Genomic DNA, 21,796 nt, shown 5'->3' with positions numbered 1-21,796 from the left:
ACGTAAATGCGCCACCCACCTTTAGATATAAGTTCTAAGGTCTCAGTATAGTTACAACGGCTGCCCCACCCTTCAAACCGAAACGCATTACTGCTTCACGGCGGAAATAGGCAGGGCGGTGGTACCTACCCGTGCGGACTCACAAGAGGTTCTACCACCAGTAATAAAAGTGTAGGAAACCTTTTCTAAGTAAACTGTGGTTAGTGATCACCGTTGCTCATGAATGTGAGAAATGCTTGGGGCACAGCAAAACCTCTGCCTACCTCTCTCTACCCCTGCTTCTGAGGGCAGTGCAAGAAAGCATTTTGAATCTGTTTAAAAAATAGCACTACATTTTCTCTGCAAAACATAGCATTTGTTGTTTTGTTATAAAAGACTTAAATATGTTGTATGTTGTGTATGTAATGTTTCCGTTAATCTGATATTTTATTTAAAATCTCATATATATCACTTCACTTCTCATGAATTATTGCATTTCAGAACAAAATAATTTTATTAAACCTCGTGTGATTTTAATAATGTAAAAAATTATAATACGAATTATAGATTCAGTATTTCATAAATCAACAACTCGGCGTTCTTAAATAAATGTAAAAAATATGATTTTTGTCACATCATTCATATTATTAATGTTAATTAAAACACTTTATTTTTATCGATCGTGAGGTTACCACGGAAGGTCACGAGGTGAGGAAGACGTTAAGGATATGTTTACATAATCAGAATAGACCTCAATTGTATTTAAAAATTAATCAGTACGACATTAAATATTGCACGCTCTTTCATTGTAGTTAAGTTTACAGAATAATAAAATATAATTAAATTACATACAATACATCCAATACAAATGTAGTTAAATTATATTACGTCAAGTTCTATAACTACGCTCAATCGCCTCGTTGATCTAGCGGTCAGCGATCCTGACCCAATGTACTTCGGGAGTTGGGTTCGATTCTAATTCCGTTAGAGTCACTTTTTACTTACTGCATAAATTATTGAACAACCTACCAATAAGTTATGCACTGTACCTAAAGCATGCAATAGCCTGGATTTTTAAAACATATCAATTTGATTGTTTGCAGTCGTCTTTTTCAAACGCATTATTACAATTCAAAGGTAGAATAAGCGTGAGAATATCAGATAAACACTCCTTGCATATCGGCATGATAACAGTAACCTTGAACGTTCAAAGCAATACATGTTTTTGAATTATGAATTATGCTTTGTTCTAGATCTTAGTCGAAGCGAATTATTTTTCATTTATCTTCTTCTAAATTGCCTTATTTTGTAAAATTTCTAGTTATTGTAATTGTTGGCTTTAAGAAAATATTTATGTTGCGCTATTCGCTCTAAGCTATGAGTGTATTTAAGATAGTTTCTATTCAAAGTAGTTCGCTATTTCCACTTTCTTTTAGGTGGGTTTATGAGTTCCCGACCGACCTATAGTTTAATGGTTACTGAAGCCATCTCATCACATCACGTGGTAGGACATCTTGTCCGTACGGGTGGTTACCGCCACCCTGCCTATTTCTGCCGTGACGCAGTAATGTGGTTCGGTTGTAAGGGTGGGGCAACTGTTGTACTATACTGAGATCTTAGAACTCATATCTCAATGTAGGTAGCGGCATTTACGTCTATAGGCTCCGGTAACCACTTAACACCAGGTCACCTCGTCCATCCATCTAAGCAACAAAAAAAACAGTCACAAACGAAAATACCGGAACCGAAGTTGAAATGTGAGGTGTAAGTCGCAATTGTATAGCACTAGACGTACTATGCGGGTACATAATATGCCCTACCATCAGTAAATAGTTACTTAACCAAGCTTCCTATATTCGTACTTCCTATTTAGTGGATGTATTATATATATCCCCAATCTGCCTACAAAGAATATTGCGGTATTTTGGTCATGTTGCACGTAGGGATACCAGCAATTTGGAACGCCTTGTGGTGACCGGTAAAATAGAGGGAAAAAGGCCGAGGGGTAGAGGTCCCAAACGATGGTCGGAACAAATAGCGGAGGAACTGGGGATACCTATCAGCGACGCATTCCACCGGGCTGCAGGGCGGGATCGATGGAGACAGTTAGTTGACGAAATCGGACGGAGTCACGATCCTCAGCAGTGAGGAACCGATCGAAGAGAGAGAGAGTATTATAGGTATGTAACAGAAGTATAACGATTCTACAGAGGCATACATAAAACCATGCTAAAATATTAAAATTTATTTTATTTGGAGAACAAACAGTTATCCATGCCTAAATATAGAATGCCATATACATCTCACACCCATTTAAATGTTCCCGCTTCCATAAAATATATCTAGCTAATATGTCGACAAGAGCCAGACTTATAATTTATACACATAAAATATGATAACAAATGTGTGTTTTCCCCTAGAAAGTTATATAACATTGTTATTATATTTTAAATTATCGTTATATAACACACATTCCTTATGTAACTTTATGTAGTGTCTCAACAGTTCTAGTAATAAAAAATATACATTTATCAATTAAACAATTAATAAATCATATGTTTAGTAACAACTGGATTAATTGAATGAGTATTTTGGTGAGTATAAAATAAGTGCTGTGTTAAAAGACTTCTGGAATACATATAAATGGGAAAAAGTATCATTTAATTTTAATATAAATGAAACAATCATTTGTATTAAAATAATATGTAAGTGTTTAATTTTAATATGTACATGTGTTAATGTTAGATATTGATGGTGCTTTATTATAAGCCCACGCGATTCGATACCTGCCACTTTTCTTCCAATTTTTACCAAAAAGCTGTCATGTATTCCAGTTTCAGGGACTCAATATGCAATTGAGACTTTGACATTATATCTCTGGTAACCATTAAACAACAACTGGGCGGTGAGTTCCTTAATGCATCAAATGCGGCTAAAGACAATTTACATTAATGTACTTTTATTTAAAAAAAAAAATATTTTTACCAAATTTAAAAATTTCAAATACTTCGAACGTAAATTTAGTTTTTCCTGCAGATGTGACTACTTAATATTCATTAAACAAATAATAATAACCTGATATGGGAGTAGATTAGCGTAGTCCATAAATTGGAGATATCTCTGGTAACCATTAAACAACAACTGGGCGGTGAGTTCCTTAATGCATCAAATGCGGCTAAAGACAATTTACATTAATGTACTTTTATTTAAAAAAAAAAATATTTTTACCAAATTTAAAAATTTCAAATACTTCGAACGTAAATTTAGTTTTTCCTGCAGATGTGACTACTTAATATTCATTAAACAAATAATAATAACCTGATATGGGAGTAGATTAGCGTAGTCCATAAATTGGAGCTGCTTGTCATGCAAATATTCCACTGGCTGGGCGTCAGCCTCTATCGTCAGGTCAGCTGCAAGTTGTGTGAATGTCTGCAACAAAGAGAGAATTTGACTTAATTGATGAAAATATTTCGTGAAAACTTGGTTCAAGCAACATTATAGCAGATACAGTATTTGAGCGTAACATATTTAAACCTAAATTACTTATAAGATAATTTCATGTATTTTATTTCTATATTATTCTTTCTAACACTACCTATACACTTAATAAATATGATCACTCTCTTTTTTATTTATTAGCGCTCTGATAACCTCCAACGATTATGTAATACAAAACAACACATTAATAAAATGAAACTTATTTTAACGTCAAAACTTTAATTCTACTAACGCCATCTATTGAAGTAAACGTTATTTGCAAATTCAAATGTGATTTAGGTCGTTTTAGGGTTGCTAAACAGACTTACAAGCCGATTGAACGTGCCTTACAGTAAAAACACGTACATTTAAATTAAGCATCCTGGGGATAACGTAAGGATTGCGTTTTAAAATTCACAACGAACTCTCTTAAAGAGACTGGTAAGACATTTTCGTTTCGGCGCGAAGGAGACAAAATTTGTTTTGACCTCAGACAGAGAACGTGATGTCCATGTTAAAGAGGGCCGCGCGTGAATCCACGATTGGAGGTCGCGCCAGAGGCACGTGCCTGTCACATCAGTGTTTCATTTTAAAGCATGCCGCAGTTGCAGGAGAATCGTAAAAGAAATTAGTAGGTACCTAACTCTCAATACGTTTAAGTTAGTGCACAAACGATTGCCAACACTGCCAAAGGTATTAATTACCATCTAATTATAAGGTTAAATAATGATATCTCGAAGAAATCTCTATAAAAGAGGTAATTTTGAAAAGGAGCATTAGAACTTTATCAGTTCAATAAGTTTCTTCAGTTATAAAAATTTTTGATGAAGAAAACACCGTGTTGCACTCATAATTTCTAGAGTCCGGAAACCAAAAGAGCTCATGTGAAAATATTTAATACAACTAAACAAAATACAAGAATCTTAATTACAGTTGAAATAAATATATAAAAAAACACTAAGTAATGATACAATTAAATATAGAAAAGTAGAAAATAAAAAAATTAAAGCTGTATTTTCGAAACAGATGCAAAATGTAAAAAATTAAACTTGATTAGAATATTAATTAATATAGCTTCGATTTGTTAAGTGTGCATGTGCAAGTGCATTTTTACTATGAAGATATATCTTATGGAGGCTATCACTCTACTTGGTGTGACTGTGCCTCTGGCCTGGCTGAAGTCCACGAGCGACACTGACCTTTGTGGGCCGTTATACTTCGTAAACAAAAAAAAACGAGTCTAAACTATCGTCCTGTCTATTTGTATCAAAAAGTAATACTTAATGGGTTCCAGTTTAAAGATCTTAATTAACGTGGACAATAGTACATTTGTGGACTTCGCCAAACGCTGACCTTATTTGGTCCATAAGTATAATAGGCTAATTTGTATCTCATATTATCATTATCATCATCAACAACAGATATTGATTGCTGCACATAGGCCTTTCCTATAAGAGTCAATCGAGAAACTTGTTGTTCAGAGTAGGAACAACGGTAAAAGTCCTCGTGGATGAAGCCCCATGTACTGAACTGATCAAGTAAAATTCCTTACCAAAACCCCATTTAACGAGTGCGTGCTCCTAGCCTCAGTTCGCGAATTATGGAGAACAGCTGTCAAGGCTATAATAAACAAGGATTTCACATCACTACGACTGCTTTGCCAAGAGTAACTGACTATGGTGACCTCAAGCACCGGTCACCGTCCTCGCCGAACCCGTCGCTTGCGACGAAGGGAGGTAAATTAACCAATAGACACAGCCCACTGAGTTTCGCGCCGGATCTTCTCAGTGGGTCGCTTTTCCGATCCGGTGGTAGATAGAATTATTGTATTGTAGAGTGATTGTATTGCGAAGCACTGCTCTTGCTAGGGCTCAGAGCAACACTCCCGGTTTGAGCCCCGTGAGCTCACCTACACGTGAAGGAGAAGCTGAAATAGCCTCTCAGGGCTATCAGCATAGGTAGAAAAAAAGGACTCCTTTAAAGGGTTCAGCTCTTAAAATAATAAAATAAATGTTGCAAATTGTATTTTAACGCCATCTACCGTCACAAATGAAAACAAAGTAATAGTTGATTTCGTTAAAGGTAGGTCTACCTAGCGGAGATATTGAGAAACTTTTCAGACAGACATGCCGTACTGTAAATTTCTTGAATTAACACAGGAAGTACATATGTAATACTTACCAACGCTGGCCATTGCACTTCTTTTCCCTCGACGGTTCTGGGAGCCCAAACTAAAGTCCTTTCTACTAAAAACACGCGAAAAGTTCGTCGCGAATACACAGCTACCCACTCGCGTCGTTGCCATTCTACACCATCGTATTCCACTAAAACCTGTAACAAAAACACCAGGTCAGTAACGATCAACAACGAAATTTAAAAATAAACTAGTATTTTATTTATTTTACTGAGCTCGCGCCACCTATCATCGAGTAGCATAACTTATTTCATGAGTACGTTTGGAACATAAGCTTCTCAGTAATTCTACTAGATGGCGTAACTATTATACTAAAGTGATATAAAATAAAAACCCCGCCCAGCACAACGCTATGCAAAGAAATAAAAGTCAAACTTTTCGTTACATGTAAACTATTATACCCTTTTTTTAAGCCGTTTGCAGATTTTTATAATTGACATTTAAAAAAAATAGTCCGCATAAGACAGTCGTTATAGGATTAATTTTACACATACACTACATCATAAGAAACAATAATTACGGTAACGTTTATTTATTCTAAACATAAACAGAACACAAAATTATGACAGTTTATAAAAAAGTCCGAATCATAATAATATGACAGCTGTTTTTGACCGACTTCGAATTTTAATACAAATTCTTGTTTTATTAGTGAAGTTTGTGTTTTGTAGATATTATGTAAAAAGTAATTGATAGAAACTAGAATGAAATAGGTACCTACTATGATAATATTAAACTGTTTTAGCTTTATTTTATAAAATCCTATTTTATATTATACTAGCGACCCGCCCTCGCTTCGCTTCGGAAACATTAAAACATACATGAAACAAAAAAAAAAATTAAAAAAAAATTAAAAGAAGCAGCCTATGCTCATCAGGGACAATGTCGGCTTCTAATGGAAAAAGAATTTTTCAAATCGGTCCAGTAGTTTCAGAGCCTATTCGAAACAAACAAACAAACAAATCTTTCCTCTTTATAATATTAGTATAGATAAATAATGGTAGAAACTAATCTCACCGTCACGCTTTTTCTTGAATATTTCCTTTAATGTATCGAATAGAGCAAAATAAGGTTTTTTTTAAATAAGTTAGATAAAATGAATCATTTAAGGGTGTGATATAAGACATTGTCAAAATTCAAGATTATTTGAATGAAATTTTAGCTGAACTAAAATATTATTAAGAGTTTTATTATTCATTGAAGCACGATTTTATAAGTCGTCGTGGCCTAAAGAATAAGACGTCCAGTGCATTCGTATCTAGCGATGCACCGGTGTTTGAATCCCAGGCAGGTACCAATTTTTCTAATGAAATATGTACTTAACAAATGTTCATGATTGACTTCCACGGTGAAGGAATAACATTGTGTAATAAAAATCAAACCCGCAAAATTATAATTTGCGTGATTACTGGTGGTAGGACCTCTTGTGAGTCCGCACGGGTAGGTACCATCACCTTGCCTATTTCTATCATGAAGCAGTAATACGTTTTGGTTTGAAGGGTGGGGCAGCCGTTGTAATTATACTGAGACCTTAGAACTTATATCTCAAGTTGAGTGGCGGTATTTACGTTGTGGATGTCTATGGACTCCGGTAATCACTTAACACCAGGTGGACTGTGAACTGGTCCAATCATCTATGCAATAAAAAAAAACGATGACTCGATAATCGTGAATGCATTTGAATGTATTCTAGATGCTTCATTATGATTACGTACTAAGCAATAAGTTAATGTTTCTTCATTAATTTTGTGGATAATTGTTCCGTAATGGATAGATCGCTTAAGTTAACGAAACTCTTTCGAATTATTATTATTATTATTAATTAATGACATAGTTAGACTTTTTGTTAATTTAATAGGTGCGTCCGAACATATAAAAACGACATCGCTGTCTGTGGACATCGACAATTACTTCCCGGTCGTCTGTAAATCAAGAAAGACCAGCAGTAGTACTCTTTTTAGTATCGTACGTATCTAAGGTACTTATTACTTAAGCATTGGGTCTATCACCAAATTCATTAGGTAAGCAAAATTAAATTAGCCAAGTTAAAATAAAATGACAACGCCTATATACGTTAATTATGTAAATAAAGATTTATATAACAGATCACGCACTTAACAAAACGTTCAATAGAAAATATGAAATTTCGAGTTTGTTTCAGCCAGTAATATAAGTATCTTTACAGAACATTAATAACTTCTTACACAAAAAACCCATTGCTTGTATCGTTTTAAAGATAATCGAAAAGTACCAAAATAAGACCCCTATTTATTAATGTTGGGCACGTAAGCACATCCGCAAACAAACTGAATATAAAAACATGTAGACGGTGCATCGAATGCATTGGACACACGTTACGATTTATATGCAACACCAACGTTGTCGAGGCGTTAAAATTAAACGTTACGCAATTGTTTTGTTATTGTTTTTCATCGTGGTATTTAGCTCTGTTGTTTTGCGTTCCTGTTACACTTACCTTTTAACACAATATCTTTTTAATTTTAGAACATGGAACTGAAGAATGTATTACAATTTTTAATAAACTAGAATTGGATCGAGACGATCGCATATATTTTTAAATTATGTTTTTTACAATGATTTTTTTAAAGAAACTCAATTTCATTCGTCAAATCACGAATAACACTGATTGCGTGTTCTGAATACATAAAATGATGGAATAATATTTTTTTAAGACACGAAACTAATACGTTTGATTCATTGCAATTATTCCTCTTCGCATCGACGTTATACAAAAAAGATCCATTTAAAGTTAACAAATTTATTTGAAAACAAAGTTATGTAATATATGTAAGTAGAATCTGTATTATTTTATTAACACTGTTATTTAAAGAGTTCTTACCATGATATTCATAATATTAAATGTGTTCTCGTAATTTCTCGCGCTGTTGCAACGAACCGCCATGATCACGGGTAGACTGAAGAATGCGGGTAGGATGTTAAGAGCAGACAAATCTATCTACCCTCTTCTTTTTGGTTTACAACTAGAACTCGATAACTCGGCCCGACAATAATTTATGTATTAGTAGGTATGTTCATTTTCTATGTGCATATTAAGAGCAGTTTTGAAGTCGTCGTGGCCTAAAGGATAAGACATCCGGTGCATTCGTATCTAGCAATGCAACGGTTAGGTATTCGAATCTCGCAGGCAGGTACCAATTTTTCTAATGAAGTAACAATGTTCAACTTAACAATGTGCACGATTGGCTTCCACGGTGAAGGAATATCATCGTGTAATAAAGATCAAACGCGCAAATTATAATTTGTGGAATTACTGGTGGTAGGACGTCTTGTGATTCCGCGTGGGTAGATACCGCCACCTTGCCTACCTATTTCTGCCGTGAAGCAGTAATGCGTTTCGGTTTGAAGGGTGGGACAACCGTTGTACCGTAAAAACTGAGACCTTAGAACTCATATCTCGAGGTAGTTGGCGGCGTTTACGTTGTAGATGTCTATGGACTCCGATATCCACTTAACATCAGGTGGGCCGTGAGCTCGTCCTCATACCTGTTTTTTATCGCCTTTGTAGGCAGACGAGCATACGGCCCACCTGATGGGAAGTGGTTACCGTCGCTCATTGACGTCAACAATGCCAGGGGCAGAGCCAAGCCACTGCCTACATAATTTTTAATTATTTATTAATACAAAAAAATATATACCTAAGCATTAAAAAATAAAAAAAGTTTTTTTTATTATTATTTTGGTATATTAAGTTATTTACTACTAAGCACGCTGTTTAAAATCTGGATGATATGGTCAAATACGATTAAAGACATTTAAGAACTCATATACGATCGAAGACCTTAGCAACTGTTTAAAAGAATCCAATGAAACGCCTCGCATTAAATATTAGTACTTCGTTAATCCGTACAGTTATCTGATTTTCATCAATCGCCGTATCGTTAACGTTTGGGAAATGTTCGAATGAATTATGTGGTGTTGAAATATTGGTTATTTGTGTAAACAGGCTTTGTACGCCAGCCAAACGTTTACAACTTGGACGATTAGAAAACCGCACGAAGCAATAGTCGTCTTTCGACATTCACGACTTTTGAATTCCGACGGGTCACACAACAAGAATGACGTCACAGTTTTTTTATTTACTTATCCATTGAATCTGCACTCCTGCGATGTGGAAACGAGTCTGCTATTATTATTAGAATCGTCTAGTACCTACGTCAAGGTTGTAAAACTAGGCCGAGCGCGAGATTATTATTACTTCAATTCAATGGTATAAAACACTATTTAACATACAGGTGGATGTTACAGTAATTATTAATATCAATGCGTATGGCTTGTGAACGCAAAACATGCATCCGAATATTTATACTAGAACACTAAGTAGTATTCAAAAATACGTAGGTTATGTGATCAATCAGCTAACTACATTATCATATGAAATTACGATCTGAAAATTACTATATTGAAAATGTCACAAATTCGGATTACGTTATTGAAAATGAAATATTTATAAACTAAAAAAAAATTTGATCTACAATATAACAAGTCGCAACAATATTGAGCCTCTGGGTTCCACGAGGAATACGCACGTAACTCGTATCTTATGAGCAGTACCCGGTCCTACTAGGTTCAGTGGGTCATTGAACGCTGTTACCGGCGCGGACAAACTATGAATCTCACGATAGTATCTAAAACTAAACATTCGCCGACCTTGAGACGGAAAACTAGTGTGTACAACAAAACTTTAGGTCAACGCACATAGCACATTAGCATATTGAACAGATGATTTCATTATTATATTAGCGTGCAGAAGCGTAAAAGGTAAAACGTGTTACAGAATCGTGTTTTTCTGTCTTACATTCTAAATTCAAATTTAAATGATCTTTATTATTTCAATTTAAATGGCTTCAGTAAATAATTAGATTCAAAAGTTTACGAAGTTGTATAGATGTTGAATTTTCTAAAATCGTAAAAATTGTCATGTTTCCTTTATCTTTTCAAATATCTCGAGGAAAATCTGAATTATTTTTGTTATTGTAAGTAAACAATATTTTAATGATAATTTGTTTAAACAAGACATTCAAAGTTGTTTGAGCCAAAGATATTTTAGCTTTTGTTTTAGCCTTTACATTGAATTTCAACCTTGTACGTTCATCCCAATTAGGAAACCCTAATCTGTATGCATAGTACCTATAGAGCACGCACTTGCCTGGATTTTTAATAAATCAATTTGATTATTTACAATCGTATTTTTCAAACACATTACAATTCAAAAGTAGAATAAGCGTGAGAAAATCTGATAAACACTCCTTGCATATCGGCATGATAACAGTAACCTTGGACGTTCAAAGCAATACATGCTTTTGAATTATGAATTATGCTTTGTTTAGTTCTTAGTTTAAAGTAACGATTTTTCCTTTATCTTCTTCTAAATTATCTTATCTTATAAGCTTTGTACAGTTACTGTTATTGTCGGCACTTAGCAAAAGATTTATGCCGCACGAGTCATACCAAGCCATTAGTACTTTTAAAATAATTTTCATACAAAAATAATTCCCTGTTTCCACACTTTTTTTAATCCTTAGGTGGATGAACGATCTCATGACGCACTTTTTTTCCTACCTATGCTGATAGCCTTGAGAGGCTACATCAGCATCACCGGACGAGTAGGTGAGCTCACGGGACTCAGACCTGGCGAAGTTCCTAGCACTGGCCCTAGCAAGAGCAGTGCCTCGCAGAATCTACCACTGGATCGGAAACGCGACCCACTGAAGAGATCCGGTGAGAAATTCAGTGGGCTCTGTCTGTGGGTTAGTTTACTCACCGAGCCCTTCGTCGCAAGCGACGGGTTCGACGAGAACGATGACCGGTGCTTGAGGCACCTAAAAGCATCGTTAGTGAATCTGGAGGATCCGAAATGACGTGCTTTGGGCGACGTCGACAGTTTACCATTCGATCCGCAGGATCGGGAATGTAGTTACCGGCGGCCACGATGAGAGGGTTCTCGTGTCTAACTGGAACCCATAGACATTATAACTTTAATGCAGCCACATTGACACATATTTAAATCTCAATTGTGTAAAATAACGATAATGGGAACACATGACTGCGGGCTTACAAGGCCCTAGTTCTAGTAACATGTTAATGGTAAAACAAAACAATGCCGCCAATTAAAAAATGACTAAGTGTATTTCTGGTCGTTTTTACACCTTTCTGGTTTTGGAAATGATATGGATGCGATAAGACTGTTGAAATAGTAAACATCAAATAATGTAATATAATATAATATACCTTTCTGAACAAACAGTGTTAGGTTCTTTATGGTTATCCGTGGCACTGTTCTTTTTGGAACTTTGTCGTATTCGACTAATTCGACGAGAACACTCCTTGCCTATCCTTGGGCAAAACGAAACGTGGAATAGCCACTAATGTAACTGTATTATAAATATTATCTACAGATTAGAGAGAGAGAGAATACACTTTATTGCACACCAACACAATTTACATTCAAAAAAACAGTCAAAAAGCACGTATGTACAATAGGCGGTCTTATCGCTAAAAGCGATCTCTTCCAGACAACCGTTTAATTTACAGAAATTCTGTAAAATATAAAAATATTGCAGGTATGTTGCGGTGTACCATAGACAATACATTATTATAGAAAATATATTAGCTTAGATTAGCTTAGAGTCAAACGCAGTTAACTAAATTTCTTAATTTTTACATTTGTATAAAACTGTATGTTCGTTGCATTGTCTTGGTCACAGATTGTTGTATATTTCTGAACAGTTTCATTGATTCCGAATCAGAACTTTTTTATTATCTTTAAGTCCGACGTGTTATCTAATTCTGTTGCATGTGATTCACTTTCGCTTTTTAAAACTTTTAAATTAGCACCGTTCACGCAGTCAAATATATATTTTTTACTCATTTACAAATTCTCACCATATTTAGATTTCTCGCGTGAAAAATACGGTGAATTTCTATTTTTATGCAATTCGACTCTCTATCTATGGATACGCGTAATATTTTGAGACTTAAAAAAAGTCAAAAGTCAAAAGAAAGTGTATTTCTCAGAACTGCTGTGCAGTAATGATATACCTACCGAAATTATGATAACGAAACTTGTTTAAACAGATCATGAGAACAGTTGTGTGGTTGTTCACCTTGACGCCTCTCGTAAACTTACGTGGTGCAGGTACATTAATCCCAAAAATGTCAAACCCAACCCAAATCACCAGACAAGGCGTTCGAATATATATCTTTGTACTCAAGTTAATTAATTATCGTATGTGTAAATATATAAGTCAATATTTATATAATTTTAAAAAGTGCTTTTTTTATAGCAATGGCTACACACGAAAGATACTAAGCAGGTGTTTTAAAAGCAGGTGAAACTACGTCTAGCTATTTTGAAGGCTTTAGTTCACGTTTATTGTAAGAGTATTCATAAAAATATTAACCGAGAAATACATACATCTATCTTTTATATAATAAAAATGAATTGCTGTTCGTTAGTCTCGCTAAAACTCGAGAACGACTAGACCGATTTGGCTAACTTTAGTCTTGAGTTATTTGTAGAAGTCCAGAGAAGTTTTAAAAGGTAGATAAATATGAAAATGCTCGGAATTAAATAAAAATAACAATTTTGTTTTCCGTTTGATGTGTCCCCCGTCGGACGGATTCCTTTTGTTTGTTTTAAGTTTATTTTATACAAAAGTTTAGGTCTTTTATTTATCGATTGAGGCACTACGAAGTCTGACAGGTCAGCTAGTATTAAATAAGAAAAAACATAACAGTTAAGTACCATGTTCCATGTATCTACAATACCTGCCGATACCTACTTGTGTCAGCTGATTATATTTTTTGTTGTTGTTGAAAACGTCAACAGTGAAACAAATGAGAAAATGGAAAACATAAAATCAATCTAAATCTTGAGATACCCAGTGATTATGGTTGAATTTCGATCGTTGGGCGAATACTGGTTATCATAAACAATCGGTCTTATTATAAAAACACGATGACTAAACAATATTTTTAGGCGGCATAGTGCTGAAAACTTAAGATAAATAATTTTAACTTTTCTATGGTTTTAGGGTTTTAATGACAAATGAAAATTTGTAATTTATTTATACGTTGTAGTTAATGATTGCTTAAACGAGACGAAACTGATAAGAAGTCGATCAATAATTTTCTAAAAAGTTTTATTGTCATAAATATTAAGCGCTCGAGTTACGTAATAAAATTAACATCTCACAATATTTTCACTGTATTATTTTACGATCGATTTATTATTGACCTTGCTGGCAGTGACCGACCTCGCGTGATCCATATTCAATGAAACAACACTACGCGAGCAAATCGGTTCATCACAACGAACTTGCTTATTTCCATTTTTGTATTACCATTATTAAACATGTTATACTGGTGTGTTTGGTCATTAAATGGCTGCCTAATCTTGATACTGTTCATGATATATTCTGTAATGTGTTTGATGTGGTTTACAAGTTTTTATGAATATGTTTTAAGCGGACATATTTAATAAAAAAACGAATATTGCGACGAAGAAAAACAATCAGCCTTTGTTTGTAATAATATGTTTCGTTTTACATGATACATTACATTCAGAATGCTTTTAGCCCTTCCGCAAAGGTATAGATAACAAAAAAAGTATTTATCAAATACGTTTTATCGAATCGCTACTATCAGAGAAATCCTAGTAAATTGTGTCAATATCACATAGCATTGCAACGTCTAATGTCAATTGAAAACTCATAACCACTGGTGGTAGGACCTCTTGTGAGTCCGCACGGGTAGCTACCACCACCCCGCCTATTTCTGCCGTGAAGCAGTAATGCGTTTCGCTTTGAAGGGTTGGGCAGCCATTGTTTCTGTTTTCTGTGGTTTCTGCCGTGAAGCAGTAATGAGGGTTGGGCAGCCGTTGTAACCATACTGAGACCTTAGAACTTATATCTCAAGGTAGGTGGCGCATTTACGTTGTAGATGTCTATGGGCTCCAGTAACCACTTAACACCAGGTGGGCTATTAGCTCGTCCACCCATATAAGCAAAATAATAATAATTAATTATTAGCTTCAATGGCCTGATCAGCTCGTACCCGACCTAGTTTTCTACGGTTACCAGGGCTTATAGAATTCACAACGTAAATCCCGCCGCTTCTTTGAAACGTGATCAAAACCTTTCTTGGATTTTAAACGAAACTGCATTGAAATAACGGTTAATCGACACAAAAGCCAGTATTTTACACCGTACCATGACAGAACTAAGCATAGGTATAGTTGTACCACGCACGAAATCGACAATACTTTTATTTGTTTTGCTTTTAGAGTACGTGATAAAAGTGTTTGTATGGAAGCTTCTTATTTGGTAAAAATACTGAAATGGAAGACTCGCAGTAACTGTAACATAAAATATTTACGAGTACTTCCTAACGATTCTCCCTTCGACGGGCGCACAGTCCGGGCAGTAAAGCTAGATTCCATTTATAAGTGCCTTGCATTGTGATGTTGCTTATAAAGCTCCTCTGATAAAGCCTCCAGTCCGGCGGGATAAAGGGGGCTACCGGTAACGGGGGTTCAGATTACATTTACTCTGAGTACATACGTACAATACATAATATATACGTAAATGAGTTTAAAAATGGAAATAGTTTTAAATTTATTTATTATTTATTATAAGTATAACGTCTGACTTAGTGGAATTTCTATCGCGGTTTCAGTATTGGTCAAATATATTTGTATGTAGTAGTTCTCTTGTACTGTTTCAAGAGTTTGTGTTCATAAAATGGTCAATGTAATTCTTCCACCTAAATTATTTTGCATTTAAAAAGAAATGTTCTTTATTCAAATATTCCTTACCGCGAACAGAATGGGGAAGCAGCTGTAAGCGGCACGTGAGATGCATTCTTAGCGGTCATCACACTCATCAGACGGCGAACGTTCTGCTTTGTTGAGAACGTGTCGATTTTTATTTTATTACCTACAGCAGAATGTTTGCTAATTTATGTTTGGTCAGGTAGTTTAGCTCTGAGAAACAAAAGTGTTATTGTCCATAGTTATTTGTTATCTTAACAAACAGTAAGATTACAAAAGCACATTGGATGTGTTTGCTATAATTATTGTTGATCATTATTTGAGGCCGGTGATAGTAAATTTAAAGAAATAACGAAGGCGCCAAAAATGCTCTTGCTTACGGCTTTCGCCCTTTAAGTAGGCCGAATAGGTAGTTACTGCATAATACCTACATTAGAAAGTAAATATGGCAATGAACAACACAGTCGCAGTGATACAAAAGAGATAATTCAATTATTATATCACTCAACAAAATATTTGACTTTACTACTTACACTACACTACTTACTTCCATTTTGCTTACTTAAAGATCCTGGTTTTATCGCTTCTCTATTTAATTAGGGACACACTTTAGTTTTGTGTTTCTTATTAATTTTAATGAGGGAACAAGTTCTTCATTTATATCATATTCGATCATTTATTACTAAATTGTTCTTTTAGCGTATCCATCAGCAGCAAGTGTTGTTAACCCTAGAGATGGGACCACAAGTGACCAAGTCCAAGTTCGGTTTTGAGTTCTATTTCAAGGCAACAGACGAATTAGGTGTTATCTAATGACGGGCAGGGAAGATTCTTGGCAGTTTAGATTTCTGTAATAGCCTTTTCAAGATCTTTCTTTTCCAACAACCTTGGAAACAGAGTTGCATTTATAATTGAAGAATGACGTAATAAACGAGTTAAGAGCCTAACGTCTCGGAAAAAAATTTATGCATTAAAATATTAGTATCTAGTAGTTTGTTTGGTATCAAGCAACGAAATGGGCGTGAATATTTCAGGTACAGTTGTTTCTTTAAAAATAAATAGTTCGACACAAAACAAATCTTTTTTAGAAATACCATTTTAATTTGGGTCACTATAGGCTTAGATTTTTCCCGATTAGAGTGAACTTTAGTGTATTTACTTTATGGAGATGGAATACTTAGTTTTTGTTCCTTTTATTTTTTCTTGTAGGTAATACTTTACTTTTATATACACAAATAGAGAGCAAAGGTAACGTTTTAGATGTTTTTAGGAGAACAAACGAAATAAAGGGAGATAAAAAATTGTGTTTCTCTCAATTAGGTACGTTCTGTTTGTGGCAAGGTCACATCAGTGTTCGTAGCGAATCGCAATGTCGAGGTATCTTGAGCACGGATAAATCAAATTTAATTATTTTAATCGACCAGATGTAGTATTGAAAATAAATGCTCAATATTCCTGTGGCTCACCGTACCGACGTGTCCATCCTCTTAGAACTCAACTTCTATATATGGTGATAGAGTACTTCTCTCATATTTACAAGAAATGGAATGTAACTATACTTGAGACCTTAGAACTTATATCGCAAGGTGGGTGGCGCATTTACGTTGTAGATGTATATGGTCTCCAGTAACCGCTTAACCGTGGGCTGTGAGCTCGTCCAACCATCTAAGCAATAAATAAAAAAAAAGATCAGAATGTTTTCAGGTAAGCAGATAGAGAGAACGAGGCTCAGAGGAAAGTTTCAGACACATTGGATACATGGGATTTGCACTAATGACAAACCCTCAAAGGATGAGAGCGGTCAAAATGCAGAGTGGTGAAGGTAGTTGTGGAGCTGGTTCAACTACGATATTCACCAACCCATTGATAGTCAGACGATTTCCTACTGAAACAAAAAGTCAACCATTTGTTTTACAGTATTACATGCATACGATGGTCCACCAGAAGGCTCTAATTTAGTGGCAATGACAACGAAAAATGAACTAAACGAAGAAATCTATAAATAATTACTGTACCAATACACAACTAATAGATCACGGACGAACCCATAATTTATATTTTAAATTATATTTATTTGGCCAGTTGGTTGTTCTCTTTTTAAGACAGTTGTATGTTTTTCACATGGCATACTTTTGATTGTTTTCAAATTTAGTTCAATTTATTTATAAATTTATTTCAATATCTTTTAATGTAATATTTTTTAATATTATTTTTATGACAATAAAAGAACAAATGTATGTATTATTATTGTTTAAATTTTTTAATAGAAAATTAACCCGTATAACCTAAACATTACTTGTTTATCAACTTATATTCTGATTGTTTACCAATTTTAATATTATCAATCCAATACAACCCAATCATTAATTGCAGATATTGCAATTTCATTATCAATATTACAAATAGCCAAGTAAGTACATTGACTGAGGTGATTGTCTGATAACAATGATGAAAGTCATTTTGTTGTTGTTATAGAAAACATTCACTTATTATCTATAAAAATGGATATTTGTACAATTTCTTTACTGTAATATTATTCGTATTCTATGAGTTAACTCGTCGTTTTCTGAATTATTTTAATCTTTGCCCAAATTGCACTTCGAGGAACGAAGGACTTTTTGGCGGGAACGCGAGGAGTGAAGTTGTGTGATTTGTTTTATTTTGTCTATTTGGTGTTTTTTTTTTTATTGCCCTGTAGGCAGACGAGCATACGGCCCACCTGATGGTGAGTGGTTACTGTCGCCCATGGACTTCAGCAATGCCAGGGGCAGAGCCAAGCCGCTGCCTACCGCTTAATACTCTCCACAAGCCTCGTTTGAAGAAGGACATGTCATAGCGCTCGGGAAACACCGTGGAGGGGAGCTCATTCCATAGCAGGATGGTACGTGGCAAAAAAGACCTCTGGAAACGCACTGTGGATGACTGCAGTGGCTCCAGGTAGTATGGATGAACTCTACTCCGGTGGCGGGCGGTGCGATGGTAAAAACGAGATGCCAGTATCATCCCGAACAATTCCTCAGAGCACTCCCCATGGAACATACGGTACAAAATACAGAGGGAACCGAAGTCCCTCCGCAGACGCAGAGGTTCCAAACGATCCGTGAGAGTGGGATTATCGATAATCCGAACGGCCCTCAGCATTTTGGACGCCAACTTGGCTTTGCCTTCCAAATGACTCCGAAACTAAAAAAATCATCGCATTCTCGCACACAACGCAAAATGCATTAAAACTAATTATGGTTATCACTACAATTTGACAACAAGGCGCGTTGTTACTTTGTCCTTGGAGAATTCAATCATTTTGAACAGTATGTACACGTGTAAATTTTGTATAATAATAGTTTAATAAATTTCGGTGTCTTTTGTTTGACAAAAGAATGATGAAATAAATTATTATGTTGTTTTTTTAATTTCTTTGGCCTAATAGTAGTTAAGTCCCAAACGTGACTTGTAAACTTAAGATCTAATAAGAACATATTAAATTAACTAACATCAGAATTTTGCAATGCCTATACTGGGTACTACGCAGGATAGAATTGGATCTTAGGCTACGACAGGGTGCAACAAACTGTCTCCCGATCCACAGTTATCAACCTGGAGTTCATAGGCTAGCCGGTGGTTGATGGTAAAAAGTCGACGTCGCCCTAAATACGTCATTTCGGATCCTCCCGATCAACTAACGGCACTTTTAAGCTCCTCAAGTACCGGTCATCGTTCCCGCCGAACCCGTCGCTTGCGACGATGGGATCTGCGAGTAAATTAACCTACAGATGTTTCGACCACTGAGCTTCTCGCCGGATCTTCTCAGTTTCCGATCTGGTGGTAGATTCTGCGAAGCACTGACGCTCTTGTTAGGGTTAGTGTTAGCAACGTCGTTAGGTTTGAGCCCCGTAAGCTCACGTACACGCTAGGGTTGCGCTGACATGGCCTCTCAAAGCTATCAGCTTAGGTAGGAAAAAAAAGGTCGGTAGATACCCATTTAGTACACCCAAAAAGCGTTCTGTGAATTGCACATTCTAGGCCATTTTTTTCTTATAAGCAAAGATCTGAGCCAATTCCTCTAAGATAAAAAATACCACAAAGGTTTAACTAAATTAGAATATATTCATTCTTAGAGTATATTAATTCTTAGAACATTTTAAATTTACAAATTAAATAACTATGTTAATTCGAAACGTTAGGTCCAATAACACGGTTGTTTAAAAAATACCTGAGCAACAACGCTTCGAATTACGATATTTTACAATTACGTGATTCAATACGAATATTGTTGTTCTTTGTAGATTTTCTCCCCTGAAGCCAATAGAAAAATTTCCTTTTTTCCTGAATTCTATATGTTATCTACCCCTTAACATCATTATCATTTTATTAACTTTCCAAGATCTTTGTTGTTCGTTAACGGCTCTGAAATATTAAATGCAAAGTTTAAAGGAAGGGAATTCTGTATTCACAATTAACCCTGCGAGAAGAATGAAGCGCTATTTTGAATAGCATTAATATTTTAGGGAAACAAAGTCGCGTCAAGAAATATTTAAACGTGTTTTGTATCATATCTTTGTGGTATTAAAATTGACTGCAAAATGAATTTGAACGAACACATGAACTTGGCTGAAATCTGTCCCGGGCTCAAAACCTCATGTTTTAAAGGAGTTGCCACGAAAATTTGCGTTTACAAGGGTGTTCAGAAATGGTAATTTCAGATATTTATATTCCAATCACAAACTTTTAGTCATGTTAACCTCGTTAACGAGCTATTACTGTAACTTCCTGTCTTCCCATTAGTCTCCTGCCGATTCCTCTTAAGGTTTGGGATTGCCAACCCGAAAAGCAACGACGATTAATCTAGTTTTCAATGTATGCACGCCTACACAATACAGCAGAACAAGGGCATCGAGTGTACAAAATAAGAGCGTTCCTTTAGTGCAAGAGTATGATTCCAGTATCTTCGATATATAGCAGACATTTCACACAGTTTGGCATTAATCATTCTTATTTATTCAGTCAGTTATTTATTCCTCTCGCATACCCATTTTGATTGCTTTTCATACCTTAAAAATATAATCTTTCAAGACAAAGAAAATGATGCACGTGCAAGTCATGAAATAAATGCAGAAGTGTCAGAGAGCTTAGTGCTTACTTCCGTGCTGTATTCAATTTACAGTTTAGACCTCATCTCGCAGATAAAATATCTGGTAAAATATTTGTTCAAATTTAATAAAGCTTCCTTATGCCTTCTAGGAGCACTGTTTAAAAACAGCAGTTGGTTAAATATCTGTCGCTTTAGTGCCTGAAAATCAAATCAGGTGACATATAGCATCACATATAGCATCTGCCCTCAGTGAAACCTGCAGTTAAGTCAACCTCACTCTGATTGTGTCTATTGAAAGGAGAGACGGTTAGCACTCCCCTTGACAAGGATGGAACACACAATTTGGTTAAGGCACTATTAACCAAACATTTTTTTTTTTTGGAGGCAGTCTCCTCCCGGTGATGGTCACGGGGCGACCTAAGGGGTTTGAGGCTGCGCCGCACGCTACCGTCACTCTAGCGCGCTGGCACCAGGAGGACGGGACGACGCGTCGGTTTTTCGTCGTCGCTGTCGTCGCCGAACATACTGTGGAAGAGCAACCCGGTTGGCGGTGTATCGCGTTCCGACCCGGCAGGCTGGTTCTGGCCCAGCGGGGTATCCCGGAACACCAGCGGCATCGCCTGGGCGGCCTGGCAGGGCCGCCGTACCGCGGAGACCGACGTCGTCGGTCGTCGACTATCGCCTCGACGACCCGTCGGTCGGGCGTCCTCGGGGTGGCGCCGCTTGTCTGGTTGTAGTGTTGACCGCGGGAACCCCCCTACTCTGACCGGGTTCTGACCCTGGACGGAGATCGGACGTCGGGAGTCGTTTAGTGGGTGGGCCCTAAAATCCTTGGGCCCGCGATCTGCTCTCAACACCTGCAGATCGTTGAGTCTCACATACCCCGCGCGCCCCCTAGGCGCAGGGACCTTTTTTTTTTTTTTTTCTTTCCACAGGAGAAAATCGCCGGATCCCCACCCGCGCGGCAGGTATGTGGGAGTTGAACCTCACTAAAAACTCCTGCCGCTCACAACCGGCGCCCTACCTCGGACCGGGCCGGAGCCCAGTCGGGGCTATTGAAACGGCGGGACAGGGTTGACGCAGAGCACATTACATCCATCCCACCGTCCCACGGACGCCGGACCGGTGGCCGCCAGCGACACAACCACCGGTTCCCTCGTTCAGCGGGCCGAGAGCCCGCTTTGATGGCGCCGCGTTACACCTTCCCCCAGAGCGGTCGGGGGAACGCGGTCTACCATCACCC

General features: G+C 36.4%; 1 protein-coding gene and 1 non-coding gene across 3 annotated transcripts in view; one reads left to right on the top strand and one right to left on the bottom strand.

The window, feature by feature from the left end:
• The window catches only part of Kdm3 (Lysine demethylase 3), a 168,568-nt gene that overhangs the window by 122,125 nt on the left and 24,647 nt on the right, over positions 1 to 21,796 (bottom strand). The window contains exons 2-3 of one of the 2 annotated variants that reach the window (XM_089737227.1): positions 5,641 to 5,790; positions 3,298 to 3,411 (exon numbers count right to left, since the gene is read on the bottom strand). In XM_089737227.1, the coding sequence (XP_089593353.1) occupies positions 3,298 to 3,411; positions 5,641 to 5,790 (264 nt within the window). Of the gene's footprint in view, positions 1 to 3,054; positions 3,100 to 3,297; positions 3,412 to 5,640; positions 5,791 to 21,796 lie in introns of those variants that run through there. The other variant, XM_089737228.1, reaches the window with a different exon arrangement.
• Positions 20,838 to 20,927, top strand: LOC149500178 (U6atac minor spliceosomal RNA). Its single transcript, XR_016325276.1, has one exon. It is a non-coding gene; the product is annotated as a U6atac minor spliceosomal RNA (small nuclear RNA).

Source organism: Bombyx mandarina, chromosome 23 (assembly GCF_030267445.1).
Source record: "Bombyx mandarina strain Sakado chromosome 23, ASM3026744v2".
NCBI lineage: Eukaryota > Metazoa > Arthropoda > Insecta > Lepidoptera > Bombycidae > Bombyx > Bombyx mandarina.
This window is presented reverse-complemented; position numbering and strand designations above follow the sequence as displayed.